The sequence below is a fragment of the Aedes aegypti genome, chromosome 1, assembly GCF_002204515.2.
Source record: "Aedes aegypti strain LVP_AGWG chromosome 1, AaegL5.0 Primary Assembly, whole genome shotgun sequence".
NCBI lineage: Eukaryota > Metazoa > Arthropoda > Insecta > Diptera > Culicidae > Aedes > Aedes aegypti.
In genome coordinates this window covers 5,815,001-5,834,831 of record NC_035107.1, presented here as the reverse complement: position 1 = coordinate 5,834,831, position 19,831 = coordinate 5,815,001, and the positions used below count along the sequence as shown (strand labels likewise).

Below are 19,831 nucleotides of genomic sequence, written 5' to 3'. Positions count from 1 at the left end.
TTATTTGGGTTTCGTCTTTGTTCTGACCACGCAGAAAGATGGTGTCTTCGAAAAAAATATTTGTTCTAGCCAAGAGGTTCGAGATTTTGCCAACTTTCTAAGTGGTCCGGATCCTGAGATAATCACAAAACAAAAGTATGATGCTCACTGACGCCGCCTGGTGGCAAAATCTCAAATCATCGAATAGAATAATGATAATCCTTGAGTTACTGAACAACTTTGCCGTGACGCCATTTTTCTCAGTAGTCAGGATCCTGGAGGTTTGAGTGAAATAGCAAGTCAATTAGAAGCCTAGTATAATCCCTCATTCTGGTATGTGGTTGTTATAGGTTTGCTATTTTTTCCGGTCGGGATACTTGACCACATATTCATTCTCTTTTCTCAGCATTCTTCTAGAAATTCTTGGTGGAATTTTTGGGAAAAAAATCTGCCCCGGTAAGGATTATTATAAAACCCTTTCGAATAACTCCTAGATAAATATTTTAAGAAATTCCTGAAGGTAGTTATTAGCAAGTATCAAATATATCTTCGAGTAACTTTTGAGGAGAATCCCTGAAAAAAAAACATCATAAGGATTTTTGAACAATGCCTGGAGGAATTTCTGAAGAAACTATTGGAATTTCTTGAAAAGTTTGCTACGGAATAGTTTAAAGAGCTCTTGAAAAAATAAACTTGGAGAAACTCCTGTACGAAACCTTAAAGGGACTCTTGAAAAAACCCTCAAAGGAATTTTTGGAGGAATCCCTAGCAGAATTCCTGTCCCTAAAAATAAAATCAAATTCCTGAAGTTATCCCTGTAAATAATTATGAAAAAACTTGCTAAGGGACCTTGTATCAAATTCTTGGAGTTATTCCACAAACAGTATTGGTGGTTTTCTTGGATGTGCTCATGTTGATCTAATCGGTGTAGTGGTTGGATCACACGCCTCTCACACCGAGGATCTGGAATTGAATTGTTAGGTAAAAAAACATGTAATTAGTATTGAATGTATTCAATTATTCATTTGATTTGAAGTTTTCAAAATTGGATCATCCTTCCTATAAAACAACATATGTTTTTCTTTTTGAATATAATCAATAAGCCCTCGATCCATATTCACCCCGCTTTCATTAAAATATAATCAACAATCAATAACATGTTTTCCCGTTACTTTCTTCTACTCCACAGGTCAGCGGTTTAAGGTTCGAGACGCAGTTGCGAACGTTAAACCAATTCCCCGATACTCTGCTAGGCGATCCGGATCGAAGGTTAAGGTACTTCGATCCGCTGCGGAATGAATATTTTTTTGACCGGAATCGACCGAGCTTTGATGCCATTTTGTATTATTATCAAAGCGGTAGTATATATCAATTCAATTTCCCCATCAGCGAATTAATGGATTTGTTTGAATTTCATCTTTTCCCTCTTCTTTTCTCTCTTTATTTTTCGGTTCTGTTTCTCCGGTATGCCATCAACCAACCACCACCAAAAAAACCACCATTTATTGCCAAACAACCAACCAACCAACAAAAATCGATCACCACCGCCACGTTCTGTACTTTGGTTTGATTTTTCGTTTCGGCTTGCGTCCTTCTGTTCCTTGTCAACGAAAATAAAATGTGTACCAAAATGATGTGCAAAAATCTCTCCATCAATTGCCTCATCACTTCTCTCATCTGTCTCTCACCCGCTTGCTCTTGCACGACTCGCCTCGACGCCCATTCGTCGCGTGTCCTTCTTTACATTACTTCCGTTTCTTATTATTACTACTACTTCAACCCTACCACCTCGCCTACTACCACTCTGTCTCTCTATCAATGCTTGCTATGTTTCCATCATTTCCTTCTCACCTCTTCTTCTTCTACTTCTGCTTCGTCTGCTTCTTCACTACCCCCTATTGCTATTTCTATTACTTCTTCCGTTGGCAATCCGTTGCCGTCCCTTCCGAACTTCTTCTTCTTCTACTTTCGAACAAATAAAAAAAAACAACCCAACTCCGATATCGAATGGAATTGCTGCCGGAATTTTCGCACTGGCGAATGGAAAAATCAAACAAAACTATGGAATTGCGCACTGCGTGTACCAAACAAAAAAAAATCGCCCCGGACAAACAACGCAACCGTGCTGCTCATGGATAACTACAAGGCGGTCGGTTACGGAGACCAGTCAACGTACCTTTAGATGTATTTAGCGAAGAAATTAAGTTTTATGAATTAGGCGAACAAGCAACTAATAAATTTAGGTGAGTACCGCTCGGGGTCCCGAAGGTTTTTTCCCATTTCGGTGCTGTAGATGTGATACCATGCTCTTACTTTTATTTTATTTTAACCGAGTGTGACGCACACATGTGTCTATTTATGCGTTATTTTATTTTTTTCCTTTTCACCCTTTTGTGGTGTACACGTTTTCCCCCGTTCAACGTGTGTTGTGTAATTTTTTTTGCCTTCGCATTAAAGTGGACGCTGCGATAATCCTACAGATACAAATATGTCCTTGTACATGCAAAATCTGATGCCCGAGTCGGCCAAGATTCTCAAGGAAATGCCGTAACGAAATCGATTTTTCTGGCTACTTTTTAGCGTGTCCCACCACATGGCTAGATGAAGAAATTGGTTTTAGCTGGAACTTATGAAACGCTAGAAACAAACTCTAAATTAAACCTATTTGATCTGTAGTAGATGTATTGTAAGCCGATGCTTAGTGGAAGAAACTCGAAAAGAATTAGGCTTTTGATGTATGTTTTTTTTTTGTTAACAACGGAATATTTAAGTTCGCCTTTGCATTTTGTAGGAAATCGTCGATTAAGGCTTGATTTGAATTAGAACAAATGCCAAAACTGATGGATCAGTTTTCTATGTAATAATCGACAAATTGTTTGCTCTGTGTTGTTACTTTTTTGGATTTGTTACTTATTACGGAGAAACCTGCCTTTCAATATTTGACATTTGCTCGAATTTAAGTTGGGCCTTCCTAAGCCTATTGCATAAAACTCAATTTATTCGATGAAGGTGTCTATTGTAAACAGGGGGTATCCCTGTTAAGCATTGCATAGACTGACTGTTCATGGTATTGGTCAGACCTGGTTTAAACTACGGAGAGCAGCTCCCAAATTATGAATCAACAACGACGGCCAAGTCCTTACAATCAACTGGGATAAAAAGGAAATTTTACTGTGCAGTGATCGTTGCTACTAGGGATCGAGAATACCTCTGCATCTCCACAATCACCACAGAAAGGTTATTGTATTTGCAAAAAGGACAAAATGCTGTAAGTCATTTTTGGTGGATGATACAACCCGTGGGTATAAATTGGTTGACAAGACGAGATAATCGAAACAAATCTCGTCGGTCGAACGGCGATGCGATAAAAATAAACTTGGGTACCATTCAAAAATTACGTCACGCTTTAGGGGAACAGATAAAGAAGGCTCAATCGTTAAGAGTCATACAAAACAATGAAAATGGTTGTACAAAAAGTATTACTAATTGGATGGAGGATGTCAAAATTAGTCAATTTTAGTGCTAGCCTTTGGTTTACTCGCTTCATGCTTATCGAGCCACGTCTTTGGTATTATAGCTAATAGTTGTATCTAAACGATCTATAAAAAAAACTGCATCTAAACAAGCATGACGTCACGATTACAATATCACCACTGAAATAAACGTACTGAATTATGCATCCGCAGATATATCAGCAGGCCATATCATTAAAATTCATTTTTTATCACTGCTCGCTTGAACACATCAAAACTAAAAGAAAAATGTTTTTGTTGACTTAAATTCGTGGACCCCTCGAGGGGTCGAGAGCCACTAAGCTAAAAAATATGCGAAAAAAGACTATATAGCTACCAAATTGTTTTACACTCCAAATGAAAGCTACACCCTTCCACATTATGATGACACTATGTTTTCATTGTGTTTCAAGGAAAATACAAGACAAGAAATACTTATGGTTTAGCTTTCTGGATCACAGGGTGGCCACTAATTTAAGTTGACTAAAACACTTCACCTCTAGTTTCAACATATTCTAGTAAGCAACGACAAAAATGAATTCTGATTACGGGGGCCAGGTTTCAGCGAGAATTTCTCTGTTATAAACTAGATGAAACAACTTAAATCGACAAATCACGTCGTAGCATGCATGTTGTTACAATAATTAACATTACGCAATAGAATCATGAGGCGATTGATATCCATCCAAAAGGACGTGATATTATAATTTATGTTTTGCTGTGTATAGTCGGTCCACAGTTCGATGCTCATCATCTATGTTCATTCATCTTGTTTCTCACAACATTTCTATACTCACAGTTAAACAATTGCTCTGAGTACTACTTCAATCCGACAGCCACTCAGTTATATCCGTCAACAGATCCCCTCTCGACCATTGCAAATTGGAGGCACATACCCGGTATCGTGCCGTGCACCATTATTGACCTTTACATAAAACCTCCACATATCGTTCCGCTCAATGCGCTTCAGCTATCGTGTTTACTTCATATTGCTTTTATTCTGCATGAGATTCGCTTTTCTTTAGCTCTCGCTACCATGTACCGCGCTATTGGAAGCCATCCTGACAGCAATATTCATGTCTGTCATTCGCTGGCACTCTTTATTGAACCAGTCTCTTCGTCATCACGGTGAACCTGAATCAATCATGTTCCATGCAGTTATAGTCACTTCATGCAAAGTATCCATGAAGCTGTTAGCAGTTACTGGCGACACTGCGTAAGTACTTCATTATTTGATCAGGATATTGGATATTGACGTATGAGAAATGTCGCATAGCAGATAGGAGTTGACACAGGTTTGTTTGCAATATACCTCAATACACTACATTTTTTATTAGATACAACCAGGGTTTTTGATCGATAAATAATTGTCAATGCCGATAAAATAAACGTTTATCGATATCGTCATTAACGATTAAGTCTTCAGACGTCAATTTTAACGGTGATAACATATTTAATTATATGTTATGTTATAACTATGGAGATTATCGACACGTTAACGTCTTTGGAAAATTGTCTTTGCAAGCTGAACTGTTGATGATGTCATCACTAGTAACTAGGTTACGCAGGCGCGTTGAATATGAAGTTAATTTATCGTTAGGTTTTCTGAAAAACTTTATCATTATCGAGTAAACGTTGAGTTATCGAACGAATTTTTTTCACTTTTAACAATCCTCGGAATGACCACCTAAATAATTAAGATGTTGGCAGATATTCCACGAAGTCTCAAGGTCAATATTTTTTCAAATGTATAAGGTAATTATTTTACGTTGAGAAATCTTGTTCAAAATAAAAACAAAATAGAATCAAATGCTCAATCATTCAGAAAATAGGACTTCTGAAAATGATGATGATGACCACGTTGAGAAAAGAGGTACAGGTCGGACACGATTATCCGGCGACTCTATTAAGCGGGATTCGATTATCCGGGATTTTAGACTCGATTATCCGAAGCTTTTAAGAATTTTGAGATGAATCGTTTTGAATTTATCGTCGAAAATTACACTTGAGTTAAACCGTTATTTCTTTTAAATTCGTGATTGGAAAAATTATTCAAAAATATATTTTAAAATTTCAGTTATATCCGATGTTTTGTGAAAATTTCATTCGAATCGGTCCATAAACAACTGAGATCAAGCTTACCAAAGTTGGTCATTTTGTATGGAAAATCGAAAAAGTTGCAAATGTTTTGTCCAATACTGTAGGATCGATTCAAAATCTTGTTCCGCAGTGTTATAAAATTTACCTCAGTTCAATATGCTAATTGTGTATCTGACTCCTATTGTATAATGGGGTTAGAATGCCTGAATGGAATGAAATCGATTAATGGAACCCAACCCTTAGGGTTTAATAAATAAGTTTCATAATCGTGAAAGTTCATACGAAAATGTTCTTCCAATTTAAGGAAAACAATTATTGAAGCCTAACAAGTTTGAAGGTTTGTTTGAGTTAAAAGGTTGTTTATGTATTCGAGAGCTCTTTTGAGTACAAGCACAGCTAAAAATATGTTGTAAATTTAAGTTTATTTCCATGCACATATTTGGAGCATCAAAATAAACGTAAATTTTAACGACCAATCCATTATTTTTCAATTGAATACACTTTAAATTTACACGATCATGTAATATTCAACCATTTTTAGTTGAAAATTATTTTAAATTTACATGATACTGTAGTAACACACGAATTTGCTTTATTTTTACAGTAGACTTCAGTTTGCATCACATATAAAATTAAATATTTTTTTCTGTGTTTTGGGTTCGTCCTTAAATGACGTAGCATTACAGGGGGATAGTGAACTTCACCAATTTGTAACGATGTGTGACGAAGGGGATCAGGTATCAGAAGGTATCAGAAGGTCGGCTCCAGAGGCACGTTCCCCGCCAGTTGGGAGATTTGTGCCATCGCCATATTTGAGCCTATTTCATCATCTACCCGATGGGAGAGGAAAGAGAAGGGAAAGATGGGAGGAAATAGGAGTGGGGTCCTTTTTTTTTGTTTTTTGCAAGGAGGAAATCTACAAACAGATCCCCTGAGAAAGTAACTCAGGGAATGCGGGGATGACGCACCAACGACAATCCGCTAAAACCAGCCTATGCACTGTGCTTGAGCAATTCTTTTAGAATTGCTCAAGTGGTGAATAGTACATCGACATGACCCTTGGACTCCCCAGACAACCAAAATGTACGTAGAACGAAATCATCTGGAGTAAAGTGTCCATCCCGGGACATCCCGGGACTTGATGAATTTCTTCCGTTTCCCGGGAATTTATTTCTGACATCCCGGGAATCCCGGGATTCCCAAAATGTACGTAAAATGTGATGAGAACCACTAAATTTTAATGAAAAACTGAAATTTTTCCTCACTAGCAATCTTTTTTGATAAAGTAGAAAAGCATAATGAAATAGAGAATAAACGACTTATTATTTTCATGAGAAGATCAATTTACCAAGTAAGAAACACATATTTTTATTTGTCTAGTTGCAAAGTTTTAATGCTTTGCTTTTGAACATTATTCCAGCGAAGCAGCAATAATATTTTTTATCAAGGATGCGGGACTTTACAACAAAATTTGACAAATATTATCACAACAAGATTCAAAACTATTGAACGATATAGTATGACTATGCTGACACACTCTGACAAAGGATATTGACCAATGAGAAACTTTGTAAACGATACTCGATGACGACTATGCTGACCAGGGATGGCTACCGAATTGGACCGAATGGACTTCGGCGCTTGAAATATTTAAATATATAATCTGCAAAATGTGTTCATTAACTTTGTTTGACAGGGGAGCCTCTCAATACGAAGCCCTCTTTTACCCAACGATGGAGACGAACCAGTCACCGGCTGAAAGTCTCGATAATAAAGATAATAATTTTTAACATTAGCCGTTTTGATAAGCCTATGCTGAGATAAAAAAATTGAAATACACCTAAACTGCCGCAAATCGCAAGTCAGTACCATCTGTAAAAAGTAGGCTTTGAAAAAATTGACTGAGAAGTTTTCAATCTCGTTTTCCATACAAATAGGGGAAGGGGTAGTAAAATGAACACCTTAAGGAAATCATCTCGTTTCTGATATAAAAACGAGGAATTTGTGTTGTTCTATCGCACAACATCAAAAATAGGGATGTAATCTATAGCAACGACATGGATTCAGACTAAAATAGCTAAATTTTCACATATTTTCATCGCTATCAAAAAAGCGATGCAAATGTTCATTTTACCTGCACTATGTGGGTAAAATGAACAGCGGTTGGTGGTAAAATGAACACCACGCAAAAAACATGAGCAAAACAAATATTTCTGAAAATTTTCATTGCATTCCAGAAAATATATCCAATAATGATTGTAACCCATTCAAAAAAAATTCTAAAGGTATCAGATCTGACATCATATCATAACAACATTCACCTCACTGAAAAACCTCAAGTCTTCCGAGCTAAAAGTTACGTCAGTTCTAATTTCCAAACGTGGTTTTCTAAAATCTTAGTTTTCGTTGATATTTTCACTTCAATTGAGCTACGTATCAACCCGAACACTCAGATTTATACTCTAAATCGTTCGTGCGTGATAAAAATTCATCGAAATTTGTTTTTTCTCGGTAAAAGGCACGGTGTTCATTTTACCACCCCTGTTCATTTTACCACCACTTCCCCTATCCAAAAAATTTCTGGAGATTGGAACATGTTTCGATCTCAATGAAACTTTCATAATTTGCTTTTCCATTTTTGTGCTACACGATGCGTAAATCTGCAGTGGGACTGGTATCAGGTATCTTTTCATTATGGGACAATCGACTTGGTGTTTTTTCCTAATTTTACTGAACAAAAACTGATTTCTCGTTAGTGCTGCTGAAAGATCATTACACTATGTAATGAAAACAGATATCAACTCAATTTTGACTAAAATGCAGATGGGACTGGCTTGCGATTCACGACACCAAACTTTAGTCAATAATTTTAAGAAATTAACTTTTGGCATGATCTACAATACCTTCAATGATCTTTAATCGTTTATTTTGTTCTAAAGTATTTATGACTTTTCAAATGTTTGAAGCAATTTGCTTTAAAATTATGACCTAAGTTTTTATTATACTTCCATTTATAAGTATTATAGTGAATTGGAAAAAATCCATAGCAGACCCTTAATTAATCAACCTAAGTTTTGATTGTTGTTAGGTTACTTCATCAAAATAAGAAAGTCTTATCTGAAATGTGATTTAGTATAATTAATATATTATTTTAAAAAATTACATTATCTGTTTATTTCATTGAAAAAAAAAGTTGTATTGTTAAATTTTTACTTCCATTTCAACCGAAATGCTAGTTTTATTGAAAATTTTATGAATCCCGGGATCCCGGGATTTCCCGGGACAAGCTTAAATTTTTATCCCGTATCCCGGGACGAGCAAAATGGCCGGGAAATGGACACTCTAATCTGGAGGCTTTGTATGTGACGGATTCCATGTCAAATCGGTCAGTCACAGAACTCAACCATCTTCGATTTGGATTAAATTTTGCACATGTTTTTGGTATGGCAGAATAAGTGTTTTCCATAGAAAAATTGATTATTTTGACTCAAGTGTAACTTATGAAAATGGCCTATAAATTATTGCATGCAACTTATTTGAAAAATTCCAATTCCGAAACTGTTGATTGTAGAGAAAACTGTTCTATGAAGAAGTTGTAGTGAACCGTTTGGACTATAAGAAAAAAATATACACTGAATAAATATTTTATTTATTTTCATAGAAAAATCAAAAATAGAAATTAAATTTTAAATTACACAAAAACCCCATTTTAAATATTTTTTAAATTTTCTCCTTAGAATCTTGATAGTTAGAAGATGTTTGGGACAAAGTTTCATGATGGAGAAATTTTAAATGAAAAAGTTTTTCTAAGAACAACTTTTGGCCGATTTTCAAAATTTTGATTGTTTGTCAAAATAAATACTTTCTAATGATACAGTTAGCATCTTGAAATGATTCTAAGCCATAATGATCATATGAATAATTTCTCGAGAAGTAGCCATTTTCGAATTATATCGAGTTTAATGCAAAAAATATTGTTTAAATATTAAAATAGGCCATTTTCATAAGTTATTCACGTTTCTCCATTTATTAAAATACGTTTTCGAGAGTAAAGACCATATTTCTTTCCACTTACTTAATTTCCCTGATGCAGAATCACGAATAACTAATTAAAATGGCCTTATGTATCAGTATTTGGGCTCTTCAGATGCATTGTGGATGCATTTCGAACACTTATTCCTGACGAAAAGACGACAAACTAATTTCAATGTTCATTGTTTCTGTGTATATTCTTCATAACAGCATGCCCAAACTGCAAACTTTGTTGGATGCTGCTTGGTTACCATGAAAAGCGAAAAAAAAAAGCTGCATCATCTTCAATCAGCATTTGTTATGGCAATTTTACATCCACAAATGCCGAATCATAACAATGTGCCCTTATTTGTGTATTTATGATGACAAAACAGCATTTGTCGATGACATCAATCAATTATGGTTCCGCCATATTAATTTCACTCCGGTTGCCACAATTTCACATTTTCAAATCATATTATTTCCATGAATTCGCGCATTGTGATGATTAAACTGACTGAATATAGTTTAAGGGGTCTATTTTATAAGTCGAGTCGATCAAAATGACTCGACTGGAATCACTGTCGACCGAAAAATTCGCTCGACTCAGCTCTGTCACTCGAGTTTTTCGACAGTTGTCACTCTATGTGACTGGATTACTATGGGAGTCGACGGGTGACATCTGAAATATGCATGCTTGCTTTGATCGACAATGAATACAGACGAGTCACATGAATCTGCTCGATTTATAAAATAGGCCCCTAAATATACCTTTTTCAGAGGAGGCATCCGCCATTTCACTTTTTTTTATCACATTTCACAGTAAATCTCACTCGGCACTAAATATTTGAGCGCAATATATCCAAATAAATCAATACGAAATTAATTATCACAGATGTGTTTCTAATCTTATTTTGCTTTGTTTACGTTGTAATAAATCCGGCCAGGTCGACGTTATGATAAAATCATTTTCAAGATAATGCGACATTCATCCAGAACAGGTGGCCTCAAAATAGCTACCATAAATGCTATTTTGCTTTATTCGTGTGACATAATTATACACTTCATAGCCTCTTTCAGAGTGGGCCAACTAGTCACGTTCTAATCTACAAGAGGTTTTGGGGCAACAGTGCCTTGACCGTGGTTTTATGGGCGTTTATTTATAGCACCCTGGAAGTAATTCGTAAAACTAAAATTGTTACTTGGGCGTGCATATACTATGTGATGAATAATAGCATACAGTATGGCCCATGGAAAAATGCGAAAATCGTCGTATCATGTGTTATGGTAGTTTTTACATATAAAATATGAATGAAACATTAATATTATTCATTACTTGTATTGTTTAATCCATTTAGACTCAGTTTTTCGCTTTGGACATGATTTTTATCTGTTACTTTCACCTTACCAGAGAGGAATTGGAAGCATACCTGCAAATTTTATCATGCGGACGTCGAGTTCAATATCTGTGTGATGAAAGCTTCTGAAACATCAACGACGGCGTGAGATTCTTCACAGGCCTTGTCTTTAGCATACGCCCATATCCGTATTTATTTTTAATTCGACCTTAACAAAATATAAAGGCATATCAAACCTATAAGACGCTAATGCCTTCAAAACTGTGACCCTGGCAAAATATTTTATTGTGGTCATGAAGGAACCAAGGTCCTTTATGGGCATCTAAATATTTCATAGTTTTTCGCTTAAATTTGCTTATAACTTCAAAATCACAAGAATTGCAAACTTGCGATGTTCAGCAAAAATGTGTATCTTTACTTCCTCTGCAACTCTTCTGAAGACCACATTCACGTAAAGCTGAAAATAAAAAAGTTAGACCAAAATAACTGATTTTTTGGGTCCACCCTAAGTTAAAACTTTCCAAATCAATTTACTTAGCTCAAATGAAGAGTAAGATCAAAAGTGTCTTCGACAAAGTTGTTCAAAATAACATTTTCTAAAAGTTTGCAGCAGAGGGCAGACACAAATTTCATCAAACAAAAAAGTTTGAGTCAAAATTCATATTCAACTTTTTTCTTAAAAGATGCGAAACTCAATTACGAATAACTTCTCTGAAGACATCGAACGTCTAAAATCGACGAGAGCAGAGAAAACACTTTTTTCCGGCTAAATTGTCGATTCGGTTCATTGTGCAATGCAAGAATAGCCAGGACAAGGTTTACAGAGTTTATTGAATGCAGTTCCTCAAATTGAGTTCGACATGCGAAAACAAGCTCTGACCCTGAGTTGGCCGAAGCATGAGCTTTCAAAGTAGCCAGACTATCTGACATATTCCTTTACAAATATCTGAGCTGCTCCAGATGATGTGATGAGTATTGGCATCACTGCCCCTTTTCGTAGGCAGTGTACGACAAGTCGTTTGAAATCATCCGTTGGGGATGGTTCATCATATGGTAAGTATACCGAACAATAAACGTATTTCCTATTGAGGTCACCAACAGAAATATCAATTGTGACAGCACATACAGGGTGTCCGCAAATTATCCGTACAAACTTTGAAGACATGGCTCTATACAATCAAGAATAATCAATTCAATATTCTTGCATGGTTTTAAACATTGGCTTATTATATTCTTCAGAAGTAAGTTTGACACATTTCCGATTTCAAATAATTGCACAACCAACCAAAATGTATTGAGGTGTCTTAAAGGAAGCTGTTTTCCGAGCTTTATGACGGAAGAGAAATGTCCATACAACTCACTGGATTTGAACCGTACAATTTTCTATTTCCAGTCTAACTTGAAGCCACTAACCTGTAGATTACTTCAAATAATAATAGGACATTTGGATTCATCTCTCTTAGGTTTTAGGGATAACGCATCTCCAGTATGACTAGCGGCCCTCAGCAAAAACGTCTCCGACAAATTTAAATTTGCCTATCTCAGTAACAAGCAATTATTTCGAAATTTTTCAAAGTTGTGTTTTGTGTTAACATATAGATATATTATAAAAGGTACGTGGACATTGATTTTTCATTGTTTTCAATGCGAGATCATCTTTCCAATATTTTGCTGTTCGGATAATTTGCGGACACCCTGTACATCTCTGGTCGTCAACTCAGAAAATGAGTGTAGCAACGATAGCGCTATTTACGAGCACGCATGCACGATGCCTGACACGCGAGTTTGCTATTTCATGTTTATGAAAGTAGCAAAAACTGGGCCCACAAGGTTACCTAGATAAAAGTTCCCCTTACGAAAGTAAGGCTTTTGAACTAGCGCCACTTGAGCAATATCATTTTGCATGAGTCTACCAAGATTGATCGTTGCTGATATTTTATGCCAAAGATTGATTTAAGCTATCCTAACCGTAGCCACTACCCAAACTAGGCAGGATTAAGCTTTTTGCAATCTCAACCCGAAAAAGACCAGCAGAAAACCAGATCGGTATCTATTAGAAATCGCCAAAGGCAAAAATCACAAAATACACTGCATAAAACGCATAATGCGAAACCATAAAGGTGAATATTTAATCTAAATTACAACGTATAAATAACACTATCTTTATTTAGCCTCAGGCTTGAAACTGAAGAAGGACAGCCGGTTATCTCGGAAAAACACTGCACCATTGCTCCGAGTAGCGCAGAAAGGGCACAATACTGCAGAGGGCGCCCTGGTACTCCACAGGCTCCGTTCGCGGTTAGGTTTTATTTAGACCCCCCTAACCATTCATTCTTATGCACGGTAAGCTTAAAGCTTAGGGGTCACCAGTGAGGTGGACTTTTACCACCGGAACAGGCAGTCCGTAGTGTTAATTCTTAGCCAATTGATACAACTGCTACCGACACTATCTAAGCTGATCGGGAAAAGGAAATTAACATTGATGATCAACTCCTGACGTTCCCAAACAGCCCGAAAAATGTGTGACGAAGGGGATAGAAGCCCAAGTAACCAAAAGCATTATAACATAACACGCATTATAACAAATTGCTTTATGAATTGCTTGGTTGCTTTATAAACATTATTGCATTATTTCGACTATAAAAGGGCCCTTTTCCACTTTTAAACTACTTCAATGGTAGACTTACGGCAATGCAGCTGCTTTATATAAGCAATGATATAATGCTCCATGATTACTTGGGAGGGTTCTTAACTGGCGGACGCAGTTTTCTAAATCATATGGAAAGTAGCTCTCAACTTGACAGACAGTTTTATAAAATTTTTTGATTGCAATTATTGAATTTAACTTCAATATTTATTTTCAAGAGATAAATATTTCCAGATTGACATTCTCTCTCCAAAAGATTGATATTTTCAGATTAGAATTCATTATGAGCTTTACAAAGGCCCTATCTCGATATTTCACATGTTTCAAATCCGAACCCGACCCGTACCCGACTTATTCTATTTTGTTTCAAACCCGGACCCGACTCGAACCCGAAAAAGAACCGTTGTTCAACCCCGAACCCGACTCGAAACCTGACAAAATTGTTAGAAAAACCCGACAGAAACCCTAGTTTCAAAAAGTGGTAAATTTGTCGTTTTTGATGAACAAGGAAGCTTTAAGATTGTGGCTCTGTTCACTATACTCACCATACCCGACCCGACCCATACCCGATAGTAGCCTTTTAAATCCGACCCGAACCCGAACCCGAAAATATTTCAAATTTTCAAACCCGAACCCGTTGGGTTACTCGATTTTCTAATGTTCTGCATTGATTCAAGTCCAAATGCACACCCCTAGATTTAAACTCAAATTTTGGTTGCATTATGTTTTCCGTGTAATTCACGAAATGTCAGATGAGAACAACCCTAGTGTCAAAGGAAATCCCCAGTGTTTTTTTGTCGGCGAACATCAGTGGTTTCATGTCGGGAAACATAAAACATGATAAAAAAGTGACAAGGTAGAAATTTTATTTTTTTAATAAACTTCAAATATGGATAAGTTATGATTTGAGCGGGAAAAATTGCTGCAAGCTCTTGCTCTTTCGAACCTAGGCTTTTAGAACCCTATTGAATTAATTTCTTGAAGTTCAAAAATTAAAGTTAAAAATGATAATCTTCACAACTTGAAGCTCAAATACATTGGTTGGAATAGCATGAGGACATAAAACTAGATTTTTTTTATTGAAATTTAGTCAACTCTCCTATATTTAATATTTCCCTCCGCTCGATGGAATGTGCGATCCCTTCTACCTAGTCGATACCTCTCTAACTCGATGTTCCTTAACTTGATGTTAGTTGTATTAGCTGCCACTAATTAAGTTTCCCATGCAAGTGTAACCTTCTGACTCTGAAATGCTCATCCTAGGAATTCAGGTTGAACAAAATTTTATTATAAATGTAATTTATTAGACGTAAAATTACATTGGCTGTGGCATTTATGAAGCTAGGTTAGTTATATGCTAATTTGTTTAAGTATTCTTCATAAATACAAGTGCAAAACTGAATTGATTGATTGTGCTCTCAATTGTTCTATGAAAAAAGGTTGAATTGTTTTGTGATGAGTGTTTTCTAAAGATGGTATGTATCAACTATTAGAGTTACCTTAGTTCTATTTGCCCATGTGGTTGTGTATCAGAAACGCTGTTGTATAACGGACTTTAAATGCCTGAAAACTTAACAGAGCTTACACGTTTCAACTCTCGGGCTCTAAATTATTGTAGTTTGACCAACATAATTTTCCAATGGTAACTGCAGTTATTTTTCTGCCATAATATCACTGCCGGACATATAGGTCATAAAATCTATGAGCGTGCCTACCCAGTGATCTTTTATGGTTTAAACGAGTAAGTTTCGTAATCTTGAAGAACTTTTAAAAATTAATCCTGAGAATTCTCTCGGGATTTTGCTTTCCTAAAATCCTTGGAAGATCCCTTCAGAAAACCACTTTCTTATATTTTCTCAAAAAATCCCTAACGATATGCAATCAAAAATTTTGTTCATAGAAGCCTCTGGGATCTCTTCTAAGATAAGTATTGAAAACTCTTCCAGAATCTCAATATCCCTCTTGGAATTAATACAAAATTTACTCCAAACCATGAATTCTGCTCAGAACACTCTAAGCGTTGCCTTGGGCAATGATTTTCCAACAAATTACTTCGAGGATTTTCACAATAATTTGCTTTGAGTACCGTAATCCGAGGTATCATTGATCAGTGGGGTAACATTGATCGGAATGACTCATCTCGTAAAAAGTTCTTGGGGGTCTATTTTGTAAATCGAGTTAGGATTCATGTGACTCGCCTGTAGTCATTGTCGATCAAAGTAAGCATGCATATTTCAGATGTCATCCGTCGACTCCCATAGTAATCCAGTCACATAGAGTGACAACTGTCGATAAACTCGAGTGACAGAGCCGAGTCGAGCAAAATGTTTGGTCGACAGTGACTCCATTCGAGTCATTTTTGGTCGACTCGACTTATAAAATAGGGCCCTTAATATCATTCATTGAGGGGTCTATTTTGTAATTCGAGCGAATTCACGTGACTAGTCTGAAGCTGAGAGAGACTCGCGAAGAGGAAAAATATCAATGTCATATGCAGCCCAGATTCCCCTCTCACGAAACGTCAAATGCAGCCCACCGTTTTTATGGCTGAAAAAGTGAAAAGTATTGTGTTCAAAGTAAACTGTCATAAAGAACCTCAGTCGGCGGAGCAGTTTTTTCCAAAGTTGCTGATAAATCTAAGCAGAAGATTAATTATTTCTAATGTCTGCTACGTTTGCTGGCATGACATTTCACTCAAACGACTATTTATGATTCGATGTGATGCAAACTCAATCATTTTTTGCTGAGAGGTTCATGTGAGGATTTGAACAGCATGCGCATTATTGGTATAAACGCAAAGTGGAATATGAAAAAAACTCAGCAATCACAGAAAAAGAAGACCGTCTTCACGAGTCTCGTCTCAGGTCTGAAGTCATTGTCGATCAAAGTAAGCATGCATATTTCAGATGTCACCCGTCGACTCCAATAGTAATCCAGTCACATAGAGTGACAACTGTCGATAAACTCGAGTGACAGAGCCATGTCGAGCGAAATTTTTGATCGACAGTGACTCCAGTCGAGTCGTTTTTGATCGACTCGACTTATAAAATAGGACCCTGATAAAACATTTCCAAATAATGTATGATGCTTCTCTTTTTTATATTAATAAGCTAAAATTGCGATTACCTTACGCGTAAATTTGACAACTTTTCGAAACAATGATTTCAATGGTTATAGTTGACACTACCGAAGATTCATGTCTCACATAAGTTCTATAAACGATATGAGCCAGAAAAATGCAGTTCTTACTCAAAACGGGATCGTTTTCGGCGATGCCTTTCATAAGTATGCTCAATTAGGCAACATTACCGAATTACTGTTGAGAATGTAAATTTCTCTTAGGCAGTTGCCTACATTTAGGCGTATTCCGTGGTTCGAGGTGTTTTAATTTTAAAATAACTCAAAAAGTAAATGACTTGTAAGCATTTGGCCATCATATTCGGCTTCAGGGGCCATGATTAAAGTGAGTAACGACATTTTCAATATAACCGAACGTTGATTACATAGGTGATCAATGTTACCCCATATCATCTAAATAAAAAAATCGCTTAAAATATTTTTTTTAAACATGCTTAAATTTTCCATAAAACAAAATACAGTATATAGTCACGAGCTATGGGTGGCAGTACTTGTTTTAAAAATATCAAATTTGCAACATCTGCATTATCAAACGTAAAATTCAAGAAATATTTAAAAATATGAACACTGTTAACCCGAATTACGGTAGTTTCAAGATATTATCCTAGCCATTTCTCCAGAACTGCTGATTGAACTTCTTTAAGAAAGTTTGCAGAATTATTCAGATAATTGAAATTAGTTTAGGAAAGTTTCCTGAACATTTTTCCAAACCTTCCTTCTCGAATTATTCTAGTATTGCGGTGTGCATTTGAGGTGCAAATCTTCACTAAATGTCCTTCAAATGCGGTAAGGCAAAACAATCAAAGGACACCTAGCAACGATTACACACATCAGCGCCAACCTAGCATAGAAAAGCTTACTTTGACATCGGATTGCCTGTGGAAAATCTTATCGCGTTTGATGTTCCCGCATTTGATATTTGCGTTTCAAACGCACACAGCAATAATTACCCTGATATGACATATAAAATCTTATAACGATTCTTTCACGATTTTTTCCAGGCATCTCTTTGGGATTCCATCAGAGTTTTCCTAGAAGTTTATCTAGATTTTTTTTTAATATCCCAAGGGTTTCTTGAAAAGTTCTTCGAAAGTTCATGATTTTTATATATATATATTTCCGAAATTAGGAAACTTTCAAGATTTTCAAGAATTTAACCAACAGTTTCTTCAGTGTTATGCTTTCATTTTCTCCAGGTACTAAAACAAAGTTTATCTAAACCATCATGCATTGATTTCTCTAGGAATTTATCCTGTAACTTCCCTAGAATTCCTCAATATATTGAGACAGGAATTCTTCCAAGGTTTCTTTTAAAAACAGTTCAGAGATTTTTAAGAAATTATTTTTTGAATACTGTAAATTTCCCTAAGAAATATTCTTAAACAACAAATCCTAGCTAAATTCTTGCAGGAATTCTTTCTTAAATAATAATTGTAGATAAAAATATGGAATTTTTATAAACTTTCCATTATGCTTAAAGGATACAAAATAAGTGTAAGGAATCTTTAAATAAATAAACCATTATAGGAATTTTGGTGACCTAAGGGTAATCTTGATTCATGGAGTTGATGCTAATTCTTAAAGAATATTAAGCATAAGAATTAAAGTACCGTAATTTCGGGTGAAATTGATCACTTTTCACTGTTTTCCATGTCTGATTTCTATTACGTTGCCAATTCCAAACAAGTACGACGAAGATCCTCATGGGTTTATATACTCAAATTTTCATACAGTTGTGATTTTAGTGCTGAAAATCGTCTCTAAAATAAAAAATCAAGGAATTCCATTTCGGGGTGAAATTGATCACCTGTCAAAACAATTATTGTTAGCTTTGAAAACAACTTTTCTTATTCAATTTGGGCCTCCTGAATCCAATTATGCTTGCCAAATTCTTAACAATGCAAAATTTATGGAAATAATAAGCAATTAATTTTCAACAATACCGCAGAAAACGCCTAAATGTAGGCAATTTCCGAAGGAATCTTCTGAAATCTATAAAAAATCAATTATTACCAAAAAAGGACAAATTGGTACGAATTTTGATGATAAAATTCGTTTTGGGGATATATTTCAAGCATCCTTACAAATTTTCAGGGTGACACCATGTCCAAATCCTTGTTTTAAACTATAAGTTCATTGATGTCTGCCAATACCACACAGAACACGAATATGGAATTTTCTATTATTTTCATAGAAATAAACATTCCTTAACACAAAAAGGCTTCACTACATGCAATTCGACAATAGTTAAGACAAACAACGTTCATTTACATAGGTTGCATTGATTTCTGTGCTCTATTAGAGGGAAATAAAATCGTGTGACAGAGTGATCAATTTCACCCTACTGATCAATTTCACCCTACTGATCAATTTCACCCGAATGTACGGTAACAAATAAGGGAATTTTACAATTTTTCTCAAGGATATCTCTGAAAGAAATCTTTAGATGTATTTCATTAAAAATTTCTAACAAATCCCATAAAGAGATAGATAAAAAAAATCCTTCATAGAATTCTAATAACCCATATAAAATATTTGGCGTAATGTCTAAAGAATTTCTTCACGATATCCCAAGAAACAGAACTAGATTCATTTTATAAGAAAATCTTGATATAATTTTGAATTGAAATAAACATTGACAATAATCCTAGAGTCCAAGTGGATCTGTAGAGAAATTTAATGTATCATTAGAAGAACTCTTAGAAAAATTACTTGGGAAATATTTGGAATGGTTTATGGAGGAATTTTTGCTTGCAACAAGCTATTCAAAATCTTAATAAAAAAAATACAAAACTTATGCCTTGTCTTATGAGACTTCTATATTTCATTGAATACATAACCGGAGGAAAAAACTGTTAACAAATACTGAAGGAATCTATATTTGAATCCAACATTTTCTGGAGGAATTCCTGATGGATTCTCATAAGGACTACTTCAAATAACCATTTTGGGGATGCCGTGCAAAATTTCGGGAGTTTTTTTTTGGAATAAACGTTGGAATCTATCTTAGAAATCCTAACCCAAGGTGATATGAATAAAAAACTTTGAACTTTACTACATGTAGCATCTACTCAAAAACAAAATCC

The 19,831-nt window shown here is 35.5% G+C and overlaps 1 protein-coding gene across 6 annotated transcripts in view; it reads left to right on the top strand.

Moving 5' to 3' along the window:
- LOC5572028 (potassium voltage-gated channel protein Shaker) overlaps positions 1–19,831 on the top strand; it is a 544,814-nt gene that overhangs the window by 459,581 nt on the left and 65,402 nt on the right. For 5 of the 6 annotated variants that reach the window (XM_021838824.1, XM_001660084.2, XM_021838822.1 and 2 more), the window contains 2 exons: positions 1,169–1,340; positions 2,126–2,222. In XM_021838824.1, the coding sequence (XP_021694516.1) occupies positions 1,169–1,340; positions 2,126–2,222 (269 nt within the window). The remainder of the gene's footprint in view (positions 1–1,168; positions 1,341–2,125; positions 2,223–19,831) is intronic. The other variant, XM_021838823.1, reaches the window with a different exon arrangement.